The 18320-nt window shown below is 40.9% G+C and overlaps 1 protein-coding gene across 2 annotated transcripts in view; it reads left to right on the forward strand.

Moving 5' to 3' along the window:
• ASIC2 (acid sensing ion channel subunit 2) overlaps positions 1–18320 on the forward strand; it is a 1093638-nt gene that overhangs the window by 1065840 nt on the left and 9478 nt on the right. For both annotated transcript variants that reach the window (XM_028108993.1, XM_028108992.1), the window contains exons 4-5: positions 14930–15080; positions 17112–17168. In XM_028108993.1, coding sequence (XP_027964794.1) covers positions 14930–15080; positions 17112–17168 — 208 coding nt within the window. The remainder of the gene's footprint in view (positions 1–14929; positions 15081–17111; positions 17169–18320) is intronic.

Below are 18320 nucleotides of genomic sequence, written 5' to 3' on the forward strand. Positions count from 1 at the left end.
ATATAAGTTGTTCTCTCTTTAAAATTTTGAGATACAGTTTCTTCTAACATCAAAATATACCCTAAATCACTAGTGTATGGCTTTGTTCTAGTCTCCTGCCTGATCACATTCTCTCCCTTTTTTCTTTTTTTTTTTAAAACTTCTTCTTTGTTTTTTCAAACAACTTACCTTATCAATTCCTTTTATAAAATCTTTTATAATTTTCATCTTTACACTCATCTTCCATCCCTTCATTGTATCGACCCTTATTTTGTACATATATGTCTTTCTTCCTTTAAAATTTTAGGAGGCATTTTTTTCTAACAGACCAAAATACACCCAAAATCTAGTGTGTGGCACTGATCTATGCACTAGCCTGATCACATTTGATCATATTCTGCTTCTTTTGTATTGTTCTGTTTTTGTTTTTATCTTTTTTTCTTTTTTTTCTCTTTCTTTTTTCTTTCTTTCCCTTTCTTTTCCCCTGGTTTCAGGTCTTTTCTGATTTGTATAGAGTATATTTGCTGGGGACGTTGTTAACCTGTTAGCATTTTGTTCTCTCATTCATCTATTCTCCTCTGGACAAAATGACAAGACGAAAAAAACACTTCAGCAAAAAGAAAAAGAGGTAGTACCATCAGCCAGGGACCTACTCAATACGGACATTAGTACGATGTCAGACCTAGAGATCAGAATCATGACTTTAAAGATACTAGCTGGGCTTGATAAAAGCATGAAAGTTATTAGAGAAACCCTTTCTGGAGAAATAAAAGAACTAAAATCTAACCAAGTCGAAATCAAAAAGGCTATAGATGAGGTGCAATCAAAAATGGGGGCACTAACTGCTAGGATAAATGAGACAGAAGAGAGAATCAGCGATACAGAAGACCAAATGATGGAAAATAAAGAGGCTGAGAAAAAGAGAGATAAACAACTACAGGATCACGAGGGCAGAATTCGAGAGATAAGCGATACAATAAGACGAAACAACATTAGAATAATTGGGATCCCAGAAGAAGAAGAAAGAGAGAGAGGGGCAGAAGGTATATTGGAGCAAATAATAGCAGAGAACTTCCCTAATGTGAGGAAGGAAACAGGCATCAAAATCCAAGAGGCACAGAGAACCCCTCTGAAAATCAATAAAAATAGGTCAACACCCCAACATCTAATGGTAAAACTTGTGAGTCTCAGAGACAAAGAGAAAATCCTGAAAGCAGCTCGGGAGAAGAGATATGTAACCTACAATGGTAGAAATATTAGTTTGGCAACAGACCTATCCACAGAGACCTGGCAGGCCAGAAAGGAATGGCAAGATATCTTCAGAGCACTAAACGAGAAAAATATGCAGCCAAGAATACTATATCCAGCTAGGCTTCATTGAAAATAGAAGGAGAGATCAAAACCTTCCAGGACAAACAAAAACTAAAGGAATTTGCAAACACGAAACCAGCCCTCCAAGAAATCTTGAAAGGGGTCCTCTAAGCAAAGAGAGAGCCTAAAAGCAGCATAGATCAGAAAGGAACAGAGACAATATACACTAACAGTCACCTTACAGGCAATACAATGGCACTAAATTCATACCTTTCAATAGTTACCCTGAATGTAAATGGGCTAAATGCCCCAATCAAAAGACACAGGCTATCAGATTGGATTAAAAAACAAGACCCATCCATATGCTGTCTGCAAGAGACTCATTTTAGACCCAAAGACACCCCCAGATTGAAAGTGAGGGGGTGGAAAACCATTTACCATGCTAATGGACACCAAGAGAAAGCTGGGGTGGCAATCCTTATATCAGACAAATTAGATTATAAAACAAAGACTGTAATAAGAGTTGAGGAAGGACACTATATCCTACTGAAAGGGTCTATCCAACAAGAAGATCTAACAGTTGTAAATATTTAGGCCCCTAACATGGGAGCAGCCAATTATATAAGGCAATTAATAACAAAAGCGAAGAAACACATTGACAACAATACAATAATAGTGGGGGACTTTAACACCCCCCTGACTGAAATGGACAGATCATCTAAGCAAAAGATCAACAAGGAAATAAAGACTTTAAATGACACACTGGACCAAATGGACTTCACAGATATATTCAGAACATTCCATCCCAAAGCAACGGAATACACATTCTTCTCTAGTGCCCATGGAACATTCTCCAGAATTGATCACATCTTAGGTCACAAATCAGGTCTCAACTGGTACCAAAAGATTGGGATTATTCCCTGCATATTTTCAGACCACATTGCTTTGAAACTAGAACTCAATCACAAGAGGAAAGTTAGAAAGAACTCAAATACATGGAGGCTAAAGAGCATCCTACTAAAGAATGAATGGGTCAACCAGGAAATTAAAGAAAAATTAAAAAAATTCATGGAAACCAATGAAAATGAAAACACAGCTGTTCAAAATTTTTGGGATACAGCAAAGGCAGTCCTGAGAGGAAAGTATATAGTGATACAAGCCTTTCTCAAGAAACAAGAAAGGTCTCAAATACACAACCTAACCCTACACCTAAAGGAGCTGGAGAAAGAACAGCAAATAAAGCCTAAACCCAGCAGGAGAAGAGAAATCATAAAGATCAGAGCAAAAATCGATGAACTAGAAACCAAAAGAACAGTAGAACAGATCAACGAAACTAGGAGCTGGTTCTTTGAAAGAATTAACAAGATTAATAAACCCCTGGCCAGACTTCTCAAAAAGAAAAGAGAAATGACCCAAATCAACAAAATCATGAATGAAAGAGGAGAGATCACAACCAACACCAAAGAAATACAAACAATTATAAGAACATATCATGAGCAACTAACTATATGCCAGCAAATTAGATAACCTGGAAGAAATGGGTGCATTCCTAGACATGTATCAACTACCAAAATTGAACCAGGAAGAAATAGAAAACCTGAACAGACCTATAGCCACTAAGGAAATTGAAGGAGTCATCAAAAATCTCCCAAGAAACAAAAACCCAGGGCCAGATGGCTTCCCAGGGGAATTCTATCAGACATTTAAAGAAGAATTAATACCTATTCTCCTGAAACTGTTCCAAAAAATAGAAATGGAAGGGAAACTTCCAAACTCATTTTATGAGGCCAGCATTACCTTGATCCCCAAACCAGACAAAGACCCCATCAAAAAGGAGAATTACAGACCAATATCCTTGATGAACATGGATGCAAAAATTCTCACCAAAATACTAGCCAATAGGATCCAACAGTACATTAAAAGGATTATTCACCACGACCAAATGGGATTTATCCCTGGGCTGCAAGGATGGTTCAACATCCGCAAATCAATCAACATGATACAATACATTAACAAAAGAAAGAACAAGAATCATAGGATCCTCTCAATAGATGCAGAAAAAGCATTTGGCAAAGTACAGCATCCTTTCTTGATCAAAACTCTTCAGAGTATAAGGATAGAGGGTACATACCTCAATATCATAAAAGCCATCTATGAAAAACCTACAGCGAATATCATTCTCAATGGGGAAAAGCTGAGAGCTTTTCCCCTAAGGTCAGGAACGCGGCAGGGATGTCCACTCTCACCACTGCTATTCAACATAGTATTAGAAGTCCTAGCCACAGCAATCAGACAACAAAAAGAAATCCAAGGCATCCAAATCGGCAAAGAGAAAGTCAAACTCTCACTCTTTGCAGATGATATGATACTGTATGTGGAAAACCCAAAAGACTCCACCCCAAAACTGCTAGAACTCATACAGGAATTCAGTAAAGTAGCCGGATATAAAATCAATGCACAGAAATCAGTGGCATTCCTATACACCAACAACAAGACAGAAGAGAGACAAATCAAGGAGTCGATCCCATTTACAATTGCACCCAAAACCATAAGATACCTAGGAATAAATTTAACCAAAGAGGCAAAGGATCTGTACTCAGAAAACTATAAAATACTCGTGAAAGAAATTGAAGAAGACACAAAGAAATGGAAAAATGTTCCATGCTCATGGACTGGAAGAACAAACATTGTGAAGATGTCAATGCTACCTAGAGCAATCTACACATTCAATGCAATCCCCATCAAAATACCATCCACCTTTTTCAAAGAAATGGAACAAATAATCCTAAAATTTGTATGGAACCAGAAGAGACCCCGAATAGCCAGAGGAATATTGAAAAAGAAAAGCAAAGCTGGCGGCATCACAATTCCGGACTTCCAGCTCTATTACAAAGCTGTCATCATCAAGACAGTATGGTACTGGCACAAAAACAGACACATAGATCAATGGAACAGAATCGAGAGCCCAGAAATGGACCCTCAACTCTATGGTCAACTTATCTTTGAAAAAGCAGGAAAGAATGTCCAATGGCAAAAAGATAGTCTCTTCAACAAATGGTGTTGGGAAAATTGGAGAGCCACATGCAGAAGAATGAAACTGGACCATTTCCTTACACCACACACAAAAATAGACTCCAAATGGTTGAAAGACCTAAACGTGAGACAGGAGTCCATCAAAATCCTAAAGGAGAACACAGGTAGCAACCTCTTCGACCTCAGCCGCAGCAACTTCTTCCTAGAAACATCGCAAAAGGCAAGGGAAGCAAGGGCAAAAATGAACTATTGGGATTTCATCAAGATAAAAAGCTTTTGCACAGCCAAAGAAACAGTCCACAAAACCAAAAGACAACCGACAGAATGGGAGAAAATATTTGCAAATGACATATCAGATAAAGGGCTAGTATCCAAAATCTATAAAGAACTTATCAAACTCAACACCCAAAGAACAAATAATCCAATCAAGAAATGGGCAGAAGACTTGAACAGACATTTTTCCAAAGAAGACATCCAAATGGCCAACAGACACATGAAAAAGTGCTCCGCATCGCTCGGCATCAGGGAAATCCAAATCAAAACCTCCATGAGATACCACCTCACACCAGTCAGAATGGCGAAAATTAACAAGTCAGGAAACGACAGATGTTGGCGGGGATGTGGAGAAAGGGGAACCCTCCTACACTGTTGGTGGGAATGCAAGCTGGTGCAGCCCCTCTGGAAAACAGTATGGAGGTTCCTCAAACCGTTGAAAATAGAGCTACCATACGATCCAGCAATTGCACTACTGGGTATTTACCACAAAGATACAAATGTAGGGATCTGAAGGGGTACGTGCACCCCAATGTTTATAGCAGCAATGTCCACAATAGCCAAACTGTGGAAAGAGCCAAGATGTCCATCGACAGATAAATGGATAAAGAAGAGGTGGCATATATACACAATGGAATATTATGCAGCCATCAAAAGGAATGAGATCTTGCCGTTTGCAAGGACATGGATGGAACTGGAGGGTGTCATGCTGAGTGAAATAAGTCAATCAGAGAAAGACATGTATCTTATGACCTCACTGATAGGAGGAATTCTTAATGTCAGGAAACAAACTGAGGGTTGCTGGAGTGGTGGGGGGTGGGAGGGATGGGGTGGCTGGGTGATAGACATTGGGGAGGGTATGTGCTATGGTGAGCGCTGTGAATTGTGCAAGACTGTTGAGTCGCAGATCTGTACTTCTGCAACAAATAATGCAACATATGTTAAGAAAAAAGAAAAAGAAGAAGATAGCAGGAGGGGAAGAATGAGGGGGAGTAAGTCAGAGGGGGAGACAAACCATGAGAAACGAGAGACGATGGACTCTGAAAAACAAACTGAGGGTTCAAGAGGGGAGGAGGGTGGGGGGATGGGTTAGCCTGGTGATGGGTATTAAAGAGGGCACGTTCTGCATGGAGCACTGGGTGTTATGCACAAACAATGAATCATGGAACACTACATCAAAAACTAATGATGGTAATATATGGTGATTAACATAACAATAAAAAATTTAAAAAAAAAAGAATATTTCAAGGCTCCATCCCGGGCGTCTCTCCTCTCTCCCAGCTCCAGACCCCGAGATCCAGTTGCTTGGCACTGAGTCCTTATCGTAATAAACCCAACTCAAAGTAACTCGACCCAAAAAGGGAGGAGATTGCTGGTCTACAGAACTGAACTGTAGGAGCGCAGAGGTGGAGCTGAGCTCCTTGTTGCATGAATGAAGGGGCAGAGAAACATGAGGGTGTTTATTAGGTGTTGGGGCTGGGAACTAAGTCTTCGTAAGCACCTGCCAGCGTGTAGGGCACTAATCTCATTTGATCAGATGAGGACACGAACAGCTGGGGTTGGGGAATTACCCAGATCATGATAGCTGGCCCATGAAAGAGTGGGGTTCAAGATTCTATCTAGCTCCTCCCACTGCCTCTAATTTTTCTAGTAAAAAGAATAGGTTTAGGATCAAAAACAAACTGAGGGTTCTAGAGGGGAGGGGGGTGGGGGCATGGGTTAGCCTGGTGATGGGTATTAAAGAGGGCACGTTCTGCGTGGAGCTCTGGGTGTTATGCACAAACGATGAATCATGGAACACTGCATCAAGAACTAATGATGTAATGTATGGTGATTAACATAACAATAAAAAATTTTAAAAAAATCTTAATAAAAATAAAAAAAATTTATAAAAAAAAAGAATAGGTTTAGGATCTATGATTACACATAGGGACTTAAGAGACCTTAGGAGCCATCTCATCCAGTGCACACCCAATGCTTGAGTCTCTCTCTTCCCATCCCAGTCGGGGATTCATGTCGCTTCTGCTTGAACACCCCTCAGGATGGGGAATTCACTCTCAAGACAGTGACTTTATTATTGAATCATGCTAGTAGGTTAGAAAGTTGAGCCAGAATTTATCCTGCTTTAGGATTAAAGTCATACATGTAATGTGCTTACCACAGTGACTGCGACATCAATAAATGTTACTGTCATCTTCATTTCCTTTATTACAACTATTCCTGTATCTGCCTTTCCCTCGGGAAGCCGGAAAACAAATTTCATTCTTCCCTAAGACAGCCCTTCAGATATCTAAAGACAGTGCTTCCGGGTCCCCCAGAGGCTTTGCTCACCCAGGATAAACAAATACTCCAACCCACTTTCAGATACTCATTGGTAAGCAAGAGTTGATGCTGTACATGCTGTGATTTTCCAGCTGCCACAGTGTGTGAGTCTTCAGAAAAGCTGATGGAACAGATGATGAACCAGCCACAGCAAGGTAGTGGTGGACTCCGGGTCATGACCTCTGCAACAAAAGGGAAGTGGTTGACCCTGAACAAACTTTGGCTCGTCACCATCAGAGCTTTACCAGCCACATTCTTGGGTCGACCCATTGTGGGAACCTGTTTTAATAGGAGGAAAAAAGAAATGAGCTCCCCCTCCAGAGTTAATTTATATCATTTTAGACCCCTAGCCTGGCCAAAAGTCATGATTAGTTTTTCCCAAAGCCAGTTTGTGTGTTTAATGATGCAATATTGAGCAACATAGGGGACCCAATCCATTCTAATCAAAGGACACCTCCTACCCCAAAACTTCCCTATTTACACATGGGAAAACTAAGGTCCAGAAGAGAGCAGTGACTTATCCAAGGTCATACAGGAAATTTGGGCAAAAGCCCCATCAACTCATGACCTCCAAAGAAAGATGAAGGAGTAAAGCAAACCATGAGAAAGGAAGAACAGAAACCGTGAGATTAAAAGAAAAAGAAAGGCTCTGAAAAAGTCCTCGTTGGAGTATTTCTCCTTCCCTCCCTCCCACCAAGTTACTATAGAGGCAATGTAGTGTGATAAGCACAAGGCCGGGGTCAGAAATTCCCAGGTCCGTCTGCTGGCTCTGCCACTGAGTAGGTTTGTGATCTGGGACAGGCTACTGAACCTTTCCGATACTCAAGTTTCTCATTAATAAAATGAGAATAGGAACATCAAACCTCAAAGGAGTCCTGTGAATTCTAAATAAAATAAGTAGAGGCTTTCAGTTCCCAGTAATGGTGGAGCAGCTTATATCAGACAAACTCTCCTGAAAAGAGCAATTATAAACTCTGCACAAAATATTTTAAAGCTACTATTTGATGGCACTGGAAAGAGACAAAAAGCAGGCAGAACCTGGAAGATACACAGCCCTTGAAGGAAGGGAGCCACACTGAGTGAAGTACACATTTATTTACCGGACCTCCCCTGGGAGGCATGCCAAGTTCTAAGAGAATCCTTGGGATAGAGTTCAAGCCGGAAGCAGCAGCTGTTGAGGTAGGAAGTCAGAAGTCAGAGTTCAGGGTTGCCTGAAAGGCTAAAAATTGGGGAAAGAAATCCTAAAAGGGAGGGGGCTCCCCATCAGAGCTGTAAGCTCCATAGTCAGAAGAGCTACATCTCATTCGTTTCTAGCAGTGTTCCTAGAACAGAATAGGTGCTAAATAGATGTTTTTGAACACATGGAAAGTGACTGGGTGGGTGTGGGTAGATGGATAGAGGTATGAGTCCTAACCTGAACTTCAAACTTCATACAGAAGAGGAGAGACTCCAAGAAGCTCAGGAGCAAAAACAAGTTAGAAAGGAATGGGAAGCAATTTCAGCAGCTGCCACTGGGGGGAGACAGACTTGAAATCCAAGTCCCATCAAGTTGGAGAGGCTTGATAAACACCTCAGACCTTCCACCAAAATCCCAGAAGAGTCGGTCATCAGGAGTTAAGATCACATCCAAAGACAAAGAGCTATAGTCCAGAACTAAAGGCAAAACTAAAATGTGCCCATCTATAAACAAAGCCTAAACAGTGCCTCCACAAAAATCAAAGTGATTCACCATTAATTTAACTGCCTGCTAGAACAAAACCCGATACTATTCAGTGGAAGATAACTGATCCAGAGTCACTATAAAGAGTTATTCACAATGTCCAGCATACAATTAAAAAGGACTATGTCCCCCATATGTAGTAAAAAACTACTAGACACATGAAAAAAAGAAGGAAAATATGAAAAGAAAAATAAACAACCAGCCAAAACAGATCCGCATGTAGCCCATGTTGGAATTAGAAACAGCAACTTTAAAATAACAATGATAGCATGTTAAAAAATTACAGAAAGAGATGTAAATAATGAGAGACTTTTAGACAAGATATGAAAACTTTTTTTAAAAGGTCAACCTATACCTGAAATATATAATTACCTGAAATAGAAAAACTATTGGATGGGATTACCAGAAACTGGTAAGAAAACAATAAATGAACACCAAACTTGAAGGCAGGTTAACAGAAATTATTCAAATGAAACACAAAGAGGGAAAAAAAGGCTGATAAAAGTGAACAGAGCCCCAGTGATTTGTGAAACAGTATCAAGCAGACCAACATGCATATAAAAAGGATCCCAGAAAGAACAGAGGCAGAGAATGTAGGAGAAAAAAATAATTGAAGAAATGTTATCTAAAAATTTTCTAGATTTGTTTAAAAGCATCATTCCACAGATTCAGGAGCCTCAGTGATCTCCAAGCAGGATAATACCAAGAAAATCACATCTAGGTATGGCATAGTAAAAATCCTGAAAACAAAATAACAACAACAAAATCTTAAAGGTAGTCAGAGGAGAAGAGGTATAATACATAGAAGGGAGCAATGAAAAAATTATGACTGGTTTCTCTTCAAAAACAATAAAGACCAGAAGACAGTGGAATATCTTTGAAATGGTGAAAAAGGGCACTTAACAACTTGGAATTCTATACATAGCCAAAATATGTTTCAAAAATAAAGACAAAATTAACACATCTTCCAGATAAATGAAAACAGAGACTATTTACCACTAGTGAACCCATACTAAAAGAAATGATAAAGTTGTTCCACCTGAAGAGAACTGATAGCAAATGGAAATTCAGATCTACACAAAAGAATGATGAGCAGCAGGGGTGCCTGGTTGGCGCAGTCAGCTAAGCATCTGACTCTTGGTTTTGGCTCTGGCCCTGATCTCAGTGTTGTGAGATGGAGCCCCGCATCAGGCTCTGTGCTCCGTGTGGAGTCTGCTTGAGATTCTCTCTCTTCCTCTCCCTCTGCGGTTCATGTTCTCTCTCGCGCGCAAATAAATAATCTTAAAAAAAAAAAAAAGAATGAACAGTGAAAATGGTATATATGTGGTTAAATTTGAATAAAAGTTTTCTTTCTTATCTTAACTTCTCTGAAAGTCAGTGGGCTACTTAAGGCAGAAATAGTAAGAGTATACTGTAGTGTTTATAACAGATGTAAAAATAAAATATACGAAAGCGATAGCATAAAGGACAGGAAGAGATGTAAATAGAATTATATGTGAAGTGGTATTATATTAATTCAAAATAGATTCTGATAAGTTAAGGGTGTATCTTGTAAATCCTAGAGCAACAACTAAAAATAATAATAATACAAAGAGGTATAAATCAAAAGCCAATAGAGGAGATGGAATGATCTACTAAAACAATACTCGGTTAACCCAAAAGGAGTCAGGGAAGATAGAACAAAGGAAGAAATAGCAGTGGGGACAAATAGGAAACAAAAAAATTTTTTAAAAATTAAAGAATGGGAAAAGATAAGTAGGCATGTGAAAGCTGGTATGTCTATATATACAAAGTAAACCTCAAGACAGATTATTGCATGAGATAAAGAGGGTTGTTTCCCAATGATAACAGAATCAATTTCTCAAGAAGATATTATGATCTTAAATATGTACGTGCCTAATGATAAAGTTTCAAAAATACATGAAACAAAAACTGATGGACCTAAAGGAAGAAACAGAAAAATCTATGGTCATTGTTAGAGATTTGAACACTTATCTCTTAGCAATTGATAAAGATATAGAAGACTGGAACAACACTATCCAACAACTTGACTTAATTGCCTTTTATAAAACACTTACACCACCAATGACAGAATACACATACTTTTCAAGTGTACATGGAACATTCACCAAGATATACTATATGCCAGACTATAAATCAATCTCAGTAAATTTTATAGGAATGAAACCATGGAGAGTATGTTTCCTGATAAAAGCATAATTAAATTAGAAATCAAAAACAGTAAGGAAAATGAGGTAACACAAGTTGCAAATATCAAGAGTGAAAGAGAGGACATTACTACCAATTTTACAGACATTCAAAAAATGTTAAGAGAATATTATATACAAGTGTATGCTAATAAATTCAAAAACTTAGATTAAATGGACAAATTCCTTGGAAAACAACACAACAAAAATACCACAAGAAGAACTGGAAAGTCTGATTGTCTCTAAATCTACTAAAGGAATTGAATTCATAATTAAAAATCATCACACACACACACTCCATCACCATGTCCAGATGGCTTCACATTTAGGACAGGAATGATACTAAGTCTACACAAACTGAGAAAATAGAGAAAAAGGAAACACTTTATAAATTTTTTATGAAGTTAGCATAACCACAATACCAAAACCTGACCAGGACTTTACAAGGAAAGTAAAATAAATTCAATATCGCTCATGAGCATAGAAGCAAAAATCCTCCACAAAACATTAGTAGATCAAATACATCAATATATAAAAAGGATAATGAATCATGACCAAGTGGGGCTTATGCCAGAAATGCAAGGTGGGTTCAGCATCTACAGATCAACCAGTATCATTCACCATGTTAACAGAATAAAAGAGAAAAATCATGGGATCATCTCATTAGAAACGGGAAACGCATTTGTCAACACTCAAGACTCATTAAAGATAGAAGTATTCAGCAAACTAGAAATAGGAGAAAACCTCCCTCCCCAATCTGAGAAGAGCATCTAAGAAAAAAAACATATGCCTAACATATTTAATAGTGAAGTAATGAACCCTTTCCTCCCACCATCAGGAACAAGGTAAGAATAGCTTCTCTCTTCAATTTTTTCCAACATTACACAATATACAGTTTCTGGCCAATGCACTGAAGCAAGAAAAAAAAAAAAAGAGATCAGAAAGGAAGAAGTAAAATTCAGCAATAAAAAGGAATGAACTACTGAGACATGCAAGAGAATGAATGAATCGCGAAAACAATCTGCTGAGAGAAAGAAGGCAGACACAAAAGAGTACATGCTGTATGCTTCTATTTATATAAAATCCTAGAGCAGGCAAAACTAATTTATGACAGAAAGCAGATCGGTGATGGCCTGGGGGTTGGGAGGAGACTGCAAATAGGGGATTTCTCAGGGTTAATAGAGATGTTCTGCATCTCGATTAGGATGGTTGTTACCAGGGTATACACACTTGTAAAAAATTTATTAAGTTGTACATTGAAATTGATGCATTTTATTATATGTACATGACATCTTAAATGAGGGATTTTAAAAGCAGGAAAAATATACACCATTCAGAAAATGAAAAAATAAGCCACAAACTATAGGAGGTCTAGAGAAAATATTCTCAGTACACATATCTGACAAAGGACTTGTATCCAGAACATATGGAGTCTCTCACAGCTTAATAATAAAAGTAAAAAGTAAGCAAGTTTCTTTAAAGGGCAAAAGACTTGAAAAGACGTATCACAAAAGATAATATATGAATGGCCAATTAGCACTTAAAATTGTGCTCAAGATCATCAATCATCAGAGAACTGCAAATAGAAACAACAATGATATAACTATAGCCTTACAAGAATGTCTAAAATTAGAAATATGAACAAAATCAAGATTTGGCAAGGATGCAAAGTAACCAGAACTCTCATTCGCTCCTGGTGGGAATGAAAGATAGTTCAGCCACCGTGGGCAGCAGTTTCACAGTTTCTATGAAGTTATCCCTAGACCTACCTTATGAAGCAGCTACTCTACTCCTAGCCATTTACCTAAGAGAAATTAAAATACCTGTCCTAAAACTGAACTGACTTGTATATAAATGTTAATAGGGACTTCTTCATAATCACCAAAAACTGGAAACAATCCAAGTGCCCATCCTCAGGTGAATGGATGTGGATTGTGGTGTATTTATACATGGAAAACTGTTCACCTATTTAAAAAAATGAACTAATGCACATGACCATGTGGATAAATCTCAAAAACATTTTGTTGAATAGCCAAACTATGGAAAGAGCCTAGATGTCCATCAACAGATGAATGGATAAAGATGTCATATATATATATATATACACACGATAGAATATTATGCAGCCATCAAGAAAAACGAAATCTTGCCATTTGCAACAACGTGGATAGAACTAGAGGGTATTATGCTAAGAGAAATAAGTCAATCAGAGAAAGACATGTATCATATGACCTCACTGATATGAGGAATTCTTAATCTCAGGAAACAAACTGAGGGTTGCTGGAGTGGTGGGGGGTGGGAGGGATGGGGTGGCTGGGTGATAGACGTTGGGGAGGGTATATGCCATGGTGAGCGCTGTGAATTGTGTAAGACTAATGAGTCACAGACCTGTACCTCTGAAACAAATAATACATAATATGTTAAAAAAAAAAGAAGAAGAAGAAGAAGATAGTAGGAAGGGAAAAATGAAGGGGGGAAATCGGAGGGGGAGACGAACCATGAGAGACTATGGACCCTGAGAAACAAACTGAGGGTTCTAGAGGGGAGGGGGCTGGGGGGATGGGTTAGCCTGGTGATGGGTATTAAAGAGGGCACGTTTTGCATGGAGCACTGGGCGTTATGCACAAACAATGAATCATGGAACACTACATCAAAAACTAATGATGTAATGTATGGTGATTAACATAACATAATAAAAAATAAATAAATAAAAATATTTAGAAAAAATACAAGATGTTTATGCAGATTTACATTTTTAGCTTTTAATAATGAAGTCATTAGAAATACTGTAAAGATTGCAACAAAAATATTTATATCCACCTAGTCTCTGAATTGCAAAACAAACAAAAGAGTATTTAATATAAAAGTTAGTGACACTGTCTAACACAAATATCATAAGAGATTTTGTTAAAGTCTGCCACGGTTAAAAAAGAAAATAAAACATTTTGTTGAGCAAAAGAAGCCAGGCACAAAGAAGTTCTTGGTGTAAATTTTCATTTATATGAAGTTTGAGAACAGAAAAAGCCAATCTATGGTGGTAGAATCCATAACAGAGACTGGCTGGGTGGATGGGGGTTGGTTGGAAAGAGACAGGAAGGAACTCTCTGGGGTGATTAAAAATGTTTTAGGTCTTGGGGCGGCCTGGGTACCTCAGTCGGTTGAGCAGCCGACTCTTGAGCTGCTCAGGTCATGATCTCAGGGTTCTGGGATCAAGCCCTGTGTAGGGCTCTGCACTCAGCAGGGAGTCTGCTTGAGAATCTCTCTCTCTCTCCCTCTGCCCCTCCCCCACACTCAAGCTTTCTCTCTCTCTCAAGTAAATAAATAACTCTTTTTTAAAAAGTGTCTTAAGTCTTGATTTAAGTGGTAGGTATACAGGTGTATACATTTTTCAGAATTTGTTGAACTGTGCTCTGAAGACATATGCATTTTATTGCTTTTTTTATTCTTCAATTTTTTTAAAAAGATAGGTGTAAAGGAATTAGCTTGGGGCTTAACACACAGTAAGTGCTTACAGCCATTAGTTTCCCTCATCCTTCACCTTCCCCATCTCCAGCAGGCACATACCATAGGCATGACCATGTTCTATGGTCATTGGACCTCTGAAAATAAGAATGACATTTTCCCCAAAGGAGTCGGACCATAGCACGACACTGGAGAGTTGCTCTAGTCTGGGCCATGGATCACAAATAACACTGATTATGCCATTTCTTCCTGGACCCTCCTGCAGGCTTTGGCCCTCAAGTCTAGGTCTAGAGTCCCACTGTCCCCATCCAAGAGGGTAGAATTTAGTTGGGTCATTCCAAGGGACTCGAGATGACAACATATGGAAGTAGAAAGACATGGGGCATGTGTAAGAGACTGAGATCAGTCTCTTACTGATCAGTATTACTATAGAAGGTTACAAGACAGGAAAACTAGTATTGGAGCCCGATGCTGAAAGCCTATGAGGTCAATGGAGTTAAATCGTCATGTAGGAGATGCTCAATAATTGTTTGTTGATTGAATAAGTGAATGAATGAGATACTGGGACTGTTGATGCTGAACCTCCAGGGCTGACTGCTGCCTCCACCTTCCTGTCTTGCAGCTCACATACCTGCCCCCACCCTGGGGCGAGTGCCGATCCTCAGAGATGGGACTCGACTTCTTTCCTGTTTACAGTATCACCGCCTGTCGGATTGACTGTGAGACGCGCTACATCGTGGAGAACTGTAACTGCCGCATGGTCCACATGCCAGGTCAGTGCCAGGGATTGCCTGGGACCTTCTCGGCACTTCACACCCCAGTGGGAAACACTGTACCCACTCCATGAGGATCCACAGGGATGCGGTTCTGGGAAGGCTAGTATTTTAGAGGTCCCAAACACTTAGAGGGCAGATAGAAGCATCCAGTTAGCAACCAAGGCAGCATCCTGGTGTCCAGAAGCGTCCAGATGTTTGAAGAACGTTCCTCCCAGTGCTCAATATGGGTGCTAATTGTTCGCTACTCTTACCTCCTAGAGTTCAGTGTCCAGGTATCTGAGTGCTTACAATTCTTGAATCCTCGTATGGTACCTGTTCAAACATCCAGGTGTCTATTGCTTTCATCCAGATGGTTCCCTTCTTGCATCCAAATGTCTAGCACTCTTTTGAAGGAGGCAAAAGTCCATCAGCCAGCAAATAAATGTGCATGTGCTGACATTTCTGTTGTCAGACTAACAAGGCATGTAACCATCTCATTAGATGATCTCATTAGAGATGGTCAGCTAATCAGAAGCAGAAGTGCAGGGGGTGGAGGGTGGGAGGGCTGATTCGAGCATGAAGAGTGTGGTATTGCTGCATAGAACTAAGAATGATAGGCTGGAGGCAGGGACGCTGGCTTCTAATTCAGATTCTTCCATTCACCCGCTGTGTGACCTGGCACAAGTTACAAAACCTTTCTGTTCTTACCTTCATTATCTTTAAAACACAATCATTAGTTGTTATGAGGATAAAATTAGGCTAAAATATAAAAGTGCAAAAGTCAGTGGTCATTGTATTAGCACATGGGGAGAGGAAACCAAAAGTACTATTGACTGATGACCTACTATGTGTTGGGAACGTTGCTATGATATTTCATGGCTACTATTTCATAGTTGTATCATACTTTAAGTTTATTTAACTAAATCCTTATATCAGACATTTAGTTGATTATCAGTTGTTTTCTGGTATAACCAGTGCTGAGATGAACATGCTTCTAGCCAAATTCTGAATTATCTCATCAGTAATCAACAATTTTCCTAGTAATCTAAATGGATGATTGTTGATCTTTGAAATTGCCTGAGACTCCCAGAAGACAGAGCAAAAATGGAAACATATCAGTTAAATTGTTACTGTTGGAAAGGAGGAAGCGTATCAGCTCTCAACTCTTGAAAAAGATGTTTAGGGAAATAGTAAGGAAAGGATATTGTGGTAGGTTTAACTTTAGCACTTGGCAAAAGAAAAAAAAAAGGTGTGGGGGAGGGTGGTTTCTGGATTTCTACGGAGAGACGAGATAGGAGAATATAGCTAAATAGTACCTGCCTGATGCTCAGACCGGGTCAGCAGCCAGTGAGGTTCCCCCCATGGAACCTGAGCCAAAAGCAAGCAGTAGATTTTAATCATTCCACTCATGACACTGTCTCTGGCGTCTCAGTTACTAGTGTGCAATTAAGGGCAGAGCAAAAGGAGACTGACAAAGCAGCCCTTGCTCAAAGCAGAGTGCTGCTGTTGGAAAGAGCTCTGGCCTCGGGGTCACACTGGCCTGTGTTCAAAGCCCACCTCCATCACTGTGAGCTCTGGTGTCCTGGGAAGGCAGGATACTTAAGCCTAAAGTCTCGCACCCTCGGGTAAAACAGACACAGTGTTTCCTATCGCAGGAGGGACCCTTGTGAGTTACAGACAATGATGCGCACCAGACTGAGCAGGTGCTTTCCACCACCTCCCTGCTTTCAGCCACTAAGGCTTTCTCATGTATCACCCACCTGCGCTGGGTGGACCACGCACAGCGATCTGGGAGAAGTTAGCCAGGCCGCCTCTATTATGGCCTGCCCAAGCTCACAGAGCAGAGCAGACCCAATCCCCTGGCTCTGCGTACACTGGGCCCCAACTGCCGGCAGGCAGCTCTGATAGGCGGTTCCCTTCCGTGGAGGTTCCCTTCTGAATGCCGGCTGGGTATGCTGCCCCTCCTGATTGCAGGATGCACTCCCCTTCCCCAGCCCAGGAGAGAGATGTTGCTGCCTGAGTACCTCTCCTTGTGTCTCTTCTTTGCAGGGGATGCCCCTTTCTGTACTCCTGAGCAGCACAAGGAGTGCGCAGAGCCTGCCCTGGGTCAGTATTGGGGGACAAATGGAGCGGGGGGCTGAGATTGAGACCTCGGAGGCCCTCTGGGTGTGGGAGAAGTGGGGACAAGAGAGGAAGGTGGAGAGCAGGAGGAAGAGAAGGGAGGGAACAGATGCAGGGATGCAGGCAGGCGGTTGAGGGCTGAGCAGGCACAGGGGGAGAGAACGGGAGTAGAGAGGTAGGGGTAGAGATGGGGTGGGGTTCGGGGGAAATGGAGAGCACTGGGGAACGCAGGGGAGGGGACAGAGATGGAGAGAGGATGGACAGTGGGCAACCGGGTGGGCACCGAAGGAGATGGGGCAGAGGAGGAGGGGCGGCCGGCTTGTATTTCCCCCTCCTCCTCCTCCCGCTGGGTGCCTGCGGGTTGGAATAACTGCTGGATTCCCCCACTGGAAAACTTGCCGGTGCGGGAGATCCCACAAACAAGCTACAACCCCAAAGCTAGACCCACTCCACATGCCTGCCTCTCTCCGGACCTGGGAAGTGATTTATAATCAAGACAAGCAGAGAGGGTGTTTAAATCATATGGACTCAATTTCATTCAGCAGCTGCACTTGCTGGAGCTAAGCCGGGACAGCTCTGGACTCCTGCGTCCAGATGCTTCCAGAAAGACTGGGGGGGGGGGGGGAGGCGGGGCTTAGAGAGAGTGAGAGAGACTTCTGACGTATACAAAGACATCTCTCTTTGGAGTACAGAATCAACAGAGCCCGTGGGTAACACGGCGATGATCAGAGAGACGGAGGGAGAGAAGTATGTCTTTAGCCACCCTGTCCTAAGAGGAAGAGGGCAGCTTGAAGGAAAGAAGTGTTCCAGATGCAGGGAGGTTCCTTCTAGGGACAGGAATTGGGGATCTTTGCTTGTGCCCTAACCCAGCAGGCAGAAGAGGCAGGCTCTGGCCAGGGAGGAGCCACAGAGGGAATACCACGGAGCCCTGGTTTTCAGATAAAATGGTCTCCCACGTTTGCCCTTGACGGGAGGCCCACTTTGTGGATGAGAACAGCGAGGCTGGGAGCAGAGAAGAAGGCTCTGGGAAGCTGAGGGCGCCAGGACGTCCAGCCTGTTCTCCAAAGTGGTGCCTTTTCAACAATTTTTAAAGGGCAACATAACAATAAAGGAAGTCAACGGAGAACAGGACAAAGA

Source organism: Eumetopias jubatus, unplaced genomic scaffold (genome assembly GCF_037043125.1).
Source record: "Eumetopias jubatus isolate StellerSeaLion01/CBP00866 unplaced genomic scaffold, mEumJub1_p1.0 scaffold_10, whole genome shotgun sequence".
NCBI lineage: Eukaryota > Metazoa > Chordata > Mammalia > Carnivora > Otariidae > Eumetopias > Eumetopias jubatus.